Genomic DNA, 8,279 nt, shown 5'->3' with positions numbered 1-8,279 from the left:
AGAAAAGCGAAGTAAATAAACGAAATCAATCAACGAATGATAACGATTGGATAGATCTTGCCCAGTATAGTACATATTGAAGTCTTAAGGTTCATGGCCTTAAGACTTCGAGTTTTCAAATGACAGGATCTTAGGTAAATAACAAGAAAATATATCCATCTACTCCAGGCGAGCAATAAATTACATGGATCAAAGATTCCACATACAAGGATTCGCTACAAATACCATTTTCTGTTACATGTGTTTATTGACATCTTAATATGAAATTTTATAAATATTTGGAGAATGTTAGGCAAGAATTTACAATACCGAACCCTTCTGAAATTTCTATGCTACTGCTTACACTAACGAAATAATTAGTCGCAATGATTTATCTGAGCTTAACATGTTGGAGTGAGGTGTAGAAATTGTTCATTAACGTGTAGAAGTTGTAAAATAAGCTTTTCTATTCTCGCAATGATTCTCCGTATACAAGTATGGGAACCATATTTGTTGATATGAACAATTGACGTTCGCAATTAGTTACGCTGTCTACAGCGTTGCCACACTGTTGATTTCATACTTGGAGAGCATGTATCGTGTAAGAATGGAGGAAGAGAACAGTAAAAAGTTGTTGATTACAGGTAAGTTTGGTAACAATGCATCGATTGTGTAAAATTGCAGGATACAAAAATGGCGTCTTCGATGAAGAACGTTTGCCGTTAAGTTATACGAAAATATGATTTTTTTATCAGTTCGTTATCACAATTAGCGCAGAACCATTCACGGATAGCCCCACTGACCATTCTCTGTAAGGTTAGGTTAGGTTAAGTTAGGTTAGGCAAACATAGTTAAAATTTGGGTTCGTAAAACCATGCACGGGTAGCCCCACAAACCATTGTTGAATAGCTCAAGGAACCATTCACGGTAAGGTTAGGTTAGGTTACGTTAGGCAAGCATAGTTAAAATTTGGGGTCGTAGTAATGTCAGGAATGTATATTTCGTTTTTTAAGTATTCGAAACACAAAATATTACGTTAAATAATGAGCAATCGTGCATGTCTCTTACGATCACGGACCACTCAATTTCGCTTATTTTACAATTTCTACACGTGATCCCCAAATTTTAACTACAAATGCGTTATTAGGAGGCCTCAATTAGTGAGTATGCGAAATATTACAAAAATCGGGAGGGATCCGGTATTGTAAATTCGCTCCGAATGTTCAATATATCTAAAGCTACAAAATACTCGGTATGGAAAGGTTTTTGGCAAGTACAGATCTGTAAGTGTTCTGGAGTTCCTTTCCAATCGTATCGGATATCCTGGCACTATATGCAATGCGTCAGGTTTTTGTGTGTCGTAGATTACCTACATTGACACAGTCGTATCTGGTTCAACCATAGGATATTGATTGCCATAAGAATATATTGATCTCAATACAATTTCAGAATGAGCAACATGAAACTGTATATTGGTATACGAATGACACTTCCCAGGGCATGGGAATACATTAAGATTTGCAGTAAAAAGAAACAAAACTCAGAACTTACGTTTTAACATATGAATTCAGAATCTATTTATCTTGATTATGCAATTAAAAAACAAAAACAAAGTTGTACATCATAACGAAACGCACTAAAAGTCACAGTAACAGCACAATTTTCTTTCGTGCACTTCCTTTAACTCAGTAACCCCCAACAACAAGATTAATATATACAAGGCGGGATGGTGTACTTCAACAGTCTGTTCATACGTCCGGGAAGGACATGTCAACATCAGCGAAAGTATTTAAAAATCCGAACCGACTGTTAACAGTAAATGTAGCCACAGACCTTTTGTATTGACAACCATGTTGGCTTTTAATGGAAACATTACAACCAATAAGCTTCCGTGTCTGTTCATAGTAACTATAGAGGCAAATGTTTGTGTTATGGAGCTATCTATACTGGACATATGTATGAGGGGCAGTCAAATGAAAACCGAACACCCACCATAAAACACATTTCTCGCAAACGTTGGCAACACTGTTTTTACGTATCGATACTGCTATCTGTAGGGAAGGAGAAATGCATAGTAAAAACGCACAGGTCCATATAGTTGCTTCGTCATTGCTCAGGAGGTAAGCATAGTGAAACGTGTGTTCGTCCAGCATTAGAAATGGAGGCAAGCAAAGAAGAGCAGAGAGGTGTGGTTCGTTTCTTGGTGTTTAGAGTGCTGGAACACGCGAAATTCATTATTTCATGTCTGCAGTGTATGGCGAACACTGCATGTCTCTGGCAACTGTGCACGAGTGGCAGAAGAGATTCCGCGAAGGACGCACATCACTGCAAGACGATCCGTGCCCGGGACAGGCCCATCGAGCCATTACCTTTGATGCGATTGCGAGGATGGATGGTCTGATCCGGGAAGACCGACGAATCACAGAGGAAGAATTTCGTGTTCAGGTTGGCATTAGTCATAGCTCTGTGCATGCCATTATCAAAGATCACCTGCGGTTATGAAAAATTTGCGCGCAGTGGGTTCCGTATCAACTGACGAAGGGACAAAAGATTGGCAAAATGACTGCATGTCTGGGTCATTTGCAGCGGTACCACGAGGAAGAGTATGCGTTTCTGTCACGTATCGTCACAGGGGACGAAACGTGGTGCCACCATTTCGAGCCCAAGAGCAAACGGCAAAGCCAACAATGGAAACACGTCGATTTTCCCCAGCCAAAGAAATCAAAGGCTGTCCATACGAGTTCCGGTAAGGTCATGATGAGCTTCTTCTTCGACAGCAAGGGCCCTCTGCTTGTCGACTTCCTAGAGTGTGGAGCCACAATCAATGCGCAGCGCTATGCAGACTCATTGTAGAAACTGTTACACGCCATAAAGTCAAAACTCCCTGGAATGCTGTCGGACGGAATCATCCTTTTCCATTATAACGCCCGTCCGACGATACGTAACGCTTAAACATCCTCCGTACAGCCCCGATCTTTCCCCTTGTGACTTCCACATTTTTGATGACCTGAAGAAACACATTCGTGGACGTCGGTTTCATTCGGACGAGGAAGTGAAAATGTGGGTGAGGTTATGGATCCGACAGCGACCTACCTCTTTCTACAAGACAGGAATTGATCGTCTCGTCTCCCAGCAGGATAAATGTCTTAACACTTGTGGCAATTACTTTTGAATAAACCAAACTCCATTGTCACTTTGTAGCGGGTGTTCGGTTTTCATTTGACTGCCCTCTTATGTTGTTTGAGTGTGCATGTTTCTGTGAACTAAAATATAATTTCCTTTTTATAAAAACTAAAGGGTGTTCTACAGCCATGTTAAAGCATAGGCCCAAATTTCAATGGATAACCATACCATTAATATAGATTCGGCAAGGAAGAAATTTTCGGATATGAAATATTGTTGTTTTTTTTTCACTAGAACGTGTGATCCTTATAATTTTGTTACGATTGAAGGTTTATAATTGAAAAATTACCACAAAATTACCCTTAGTATGACCTTAAGAGGAACGGTAGGACGGATATCTGAGCATCGAATTGTTTATTCCGAGAGAATCGCTTTCTTATATAGAGCTGTAAGAAGGCAGGTGGCGTCTGGTCAGTGATAGTATAATTGAGGAGAAATAGTTTTGTCCAGACTTTCAGGGGTAGTCCCTGCGTCCAGTATTTCTGTACAAAAATACACACTCTCTCTTCACCGACCATATCTAACCCTAACACTCCTATTCACAGCCAGTCATGGTTGTTGATAAGACATCGGTCATTTGATAAGCCTTATTGCGCCTCAAGAAACAACTTACGCCTGCACGAGGTTTCGATAAGATAAGAATGCCCTACTAAAGAAACTAGGTGATAGCGTTTCTTATCCCTGTAAGTCCTCTGGGTAATTAAGTCTGTGTGTTTACGACTATCTGTACAGTTATCACAGATGGGTTTTATTTGCTACGTATTTTATTAAAGTGTGTAGAGCTTTGTGTAGCTGTGTTCAACTTGCAAGGAGATAAAGTAGTGGAACGTTGCAAAAGTTCTTTGGCGCCCAGCATGATACGTAAAAATAAAAATAATAAACCTTGGCACAACAGTCCATGACGTTCAGGGCCCACCTACTGATTGCCGGCCTCACTCCCACCTGTTGATGTGGGCGATAATCCAACCAGTTACGGGATGACGTATGGTCAGCACGACGAACTTTCAACCATTGTTGTTGGTTTCCATGACCGGGTTACGCTACTCATTCGTACCTCTCCAAATTCCCCTCACGATGGTGAGTGGTCACCGGTTCCACACACAGGCCGAAATCTCATGAGAAAAGTTGTTAGTCCCGGCTACGGCTGGGGACTCCCAGCAAGATACTTGATTTGAAAAGAACTGTAACATGTACGCCAGTGTGCTCAAAATACTGTAATCTATAAGCACGTGGAAGTTGGGTAGTAAAAAATACTAGAAAGGTTGCATTCGTGCCACTGCTAGTGTTCGTCCAAAGAATTCATACCAGAGCATGATTGGTTGATTGGTTGATTTGGTGTTTCAAGTCCACCTTATGCACAGTAAAGCTAATCGGGACTGGATTTACAGTTCTTTAAATCCGAACCACTATGTGCCTCCACCGGGTATCGAACCCTGAACCCCTTGATAATAAGGCGACGACGCTACCACTGTGCCATTGGGGAGGCCACCAGAGCATGAATATTTCCAACAATTTTCCTATCGTAAATCTAAAAAATGCCGTTCTTATTTTCAGCAATTTCCGTATCGTGAAAGCTAAAATGTATTTATAGTGAAATTTTCATACTGCAGATAGTAATAATGCCAATTCTTCCGTGAGGACTCGAATTCAAGCTGTAAAGGGAAAGTTTATCTCCCAAGCTTTGTTGTCAGTACCCTAACTGAAAGAGTGAACTTCCAATTCTTTATCTATGAAAACACAACACTCTCTTTCAGAGAACCTTGTTCGAGTACTAGTGAAAAAATTCTCGAAATAAAATCGATAGTTTTGTTAACACAAATACTTTATCTACAATAAGAGATAAATTTTATTGCATTATGCATTAGAGTGTCAATAAGAAAGGAGGGATGTAGATAAAGTGATATCTTCCCAGCCCATAAACAAACCAGATTAGATATCGGCAAGCAGATGCCGGAATAGTAGATGTGCAGAATTATATGATTACTGCTCTTCGCTTCTTAGTTCAAAGTGTGTTGATTTTTTTTATGTTTGCCAACAATGCCAACGACTACCTTCATAACATGTCCTTATTGTATAAAGGAGTTAGAAGAGAAAGAACTGGATGCACACAGTTTGAGCTGCGGAGGTGAAGAAGTCGAGTGTGGAAATGGCTGTGGAAAGAAGATGCCACGTTGGATGCACCAGCAGCATAAGGAAGTGAGCTGCAAGGTTCAGTGCGACGGTTGTTCAGCGATGATTTTGTTCAACGAAGTGGAAAATCACAAGCAGCTGTGTTCGATGGAAACTCGTGAGTGTAACTCGAGGTACGGCTTTCAAGATGAGCGTTTTACATCATCTAGTCACATGACAGAACACTCTCGAAGATCACTGGAAAGATGCCCTCATTGCACACAGGCCGTAGAGAAGACTCAAATGGAAGAACACGTTGCAAAGTGTGAAGGAGAAATGTGTTGCTGTGATGAGTGTGGAAAGAAAGTTCAGAAAGACTATATGGACGTTCACATCAAGGTATATTGTTGCAAGCGTGTTAAGGAGTGTGTATTTTGTGACACATCCGTTGTGGTGAACACATTGCCTGAGCACTACGAGGTTTGTGAATTGTTTCCCGTTCAGTGTGAGAATAGATGTGGGAACAAAATTGCAAGAAAGAATCTTAATGATCATTCAGAAAACTGTCCGAAAAAACTTATCAGGTGCGAATACTGTGAAATTGACGTAGAATTTGAATTTCTGGAGAATCACCTACCAGACTGCGCCAAATTTCTGCTTCCTTGTAGTGAAAATTGTGGGAAGAATATTTCGAGAGAATTTATGCAACAACATTTGCATGAAGAATGTGAAAAATTGTATGGGCCGTGTGCGTTCAAGGAAATTTTATGCACACACGAAGATTTTCCTGCTGGAATGCAGAGACATATGCAGGAAAATGTCAACCACCACATGAGACTTATGATGGACATGTTCCGTGAGAACGAAAAGAAAGTGAACGATCATCATAAACATATGGAAGAAGAAATTCAGAATATTCAGGCACAAGTTACTAGTATGCAGGAGAATTTTACAGAAATGTCCAATCTCCAAGCAAAACAGATGAATGAGTTGGTTAAAGAGTTTGAAACGAGATTGAAATTAGGAATGGAGAGAACTGAAATCCTAGATCATGGTCGATATTTATGGAAAATCACAGACATGCGATCAAAGATAAATGCTTTCAAGGAGAAATTCTCTTTCGTATATAGTCCTCCATTTTACAGCAGAAAATATGGATATAAATTGCGGATTGCTTTCCTTGTGAATATATTCCTTCCTGCAAATGATCAGGTTTGCTTTCGTGTTGATATTATGCCAGGAGAGTTTGACTCAATACTAAAATGGCCTTTTTGTGATGATGTAACATTGAAGTTAATTGATCAGAAGTCAGGTGGCCAAGATCTCATCAAAAGCTTTCGTGCCGATCATTTAAGAGTGCTTTCGAAACCAAAGAAAGGTGTGTTTAACAGAACGAATATGAAAATACAAATTTCCCTGAAAACACTAACATCCAGAAATTACATTGTGGACGATGCTCTTTTCCTAGAGGTATGTGTAAATGAGGAGGGGAAAATTTATGAAACTTAAAAAGGTGCCTTTTACATTAAAGCAGGTCTAAATATGTGTGCGTGTATATGTAAGTATAAGTATATAAGTTATTTTGCTTAACCTGCAATGACTTAATCAAACAATATCATATTAATTATGCAAATGTCTCAATCAATGCCATATTGTCAATATATGACATCTTATAAAGATTAGGAGAGCTGCTGATTTTCTTTGGTTTGGTTGCCATACGTTAGGTGATATGCTTAATGCTCAACTGGGCCTCTGGCAGCCGTCAGGCCGATTCTTTTCAAATTCTCCTCTCCATTGAACAAACCGCTATGATATTCCAAAATTTGAAAAATTTCATCAGCTTAGAATACCTTCTAGATCACTGATGTGAATTTTCGTGTAGTTTGCTTTCACTGTTATCTAGATATTATCAATAGTTTAGTAAACTTACGTAATCGCAAATGGACCCCAAATAAACTTCAGGTACGTATCTAGAAATATGTTTCGGGGGTCAGAACCTAGTGTCTTACGAATAGTAATCATAATAATAATAATAATAATAATAATAATAATAATAGTTTATTTAAAGTACTGAGAACAGTTAAAAATAAATCTTATACATCACTATGCCACAAAAAGTAATATCAAACGATTAACTCATAATGGTTTTTACAGCAAATCACATCCTATACCTAAATATAATATTTTAAGGGAAGTCATAACTAAAATCATCGATTAATATTTTTATAAATTCACCAGCATTTTTCAATCTTACAGACAATAATGATTTTTTTATATTTTGGAACATTATATACTATTGTATTTATAAAGTATTCACTATCAATCATATTTCACAAAATGGTTTGTATCAATACAGTAATTTTATCCTTCATTCTTGAAAGGTTGTTAAATTAAGTATCTCCAACCACTCCATATAATTTAATGATATATAACTTTTCTTCATTTTCATAAAAAGTAACCTAATAAATAATTTCTGAATTGATTCAATTTTCTCGAACCAAAACTAAAAATAAAAATCTAAAAGCTTCCATTCTTTTAAAGGAAGTCCAATTAAAAAGTTTAAAACCTAAATTTTTTTTTTTTTTTTTAGAAACTTCAATTATATGTTCATCAAATAGAAATTTAGAATCTATGATTATGCCAAGATCCTTATGACTAGAACAAATATAAATCTTATTAGATTCTATAACATATTGAGAAACAATACAATTTGTTCTTCTCGAATATCTCAATAGTTTGCATTTAGCAAAAGTAATTGGCATACCATTTATGTCACACCATTGTATTACTCTATTAAGATCATCCTGTAATTTTAAGACGTCCGATCCATTTTTTTCCCTAAATATTTTTAGATGATCGGCATATAAAAGACAGGATGATTCTCTAACACTAAATATAAGATCATTAATAAAAATTGCAAATAAAATAGGAGCAAGAGGAGATCCTTGTGGTACACCACACGATATTTTTGCCTTTTTGGATGTTGTTTGACATATTTTTACTCTAAG

The 8,279-nt window shown here is 37.8% G+C and overlaps 1 protein-coding gene across 1 annotated transcript; it reads left to right on the top strand.

The window, feature by feature from the left end:
* The first annotated feature begins 5,199 nt into the window (after positions 1 to 5,199).
* LOC145999179 (TNF receptor-associated factor 4-like) lies at positions 5,200 to 6,780 on the top strand. The gene has a single exon (XM_083136110.1). It carries the CDS (start codon positions 5,200 to 5,202, stop codon positions 6,778 to 6,780), a length of 1,581 nt encoding a protein of 526 aa, XP_082992236.1.
* Positions 6,781 to 8,279: the final 1,499 nt, after the last annotated feature.

Source organism: Lepisma saccharinum, chromosome 15 (assembly GCF_977018435.1).
Source record: "Lepisma saccharinum chromosome 15, izLepSacc3.1, whole genome shotgun sequence".
NCBI classification, from domain to species: domain Eukaryota; kingdom Metazoa; phylum Arthropoda; class Insecta; order Zygentoma; family Lepismatidae; genus Lepisma; species Lepisma saccharinum.
Note: the sequence above shows the minus strand (reverse complement) of the source record. Positions and strands in the feature narration are given on the sequence as shown.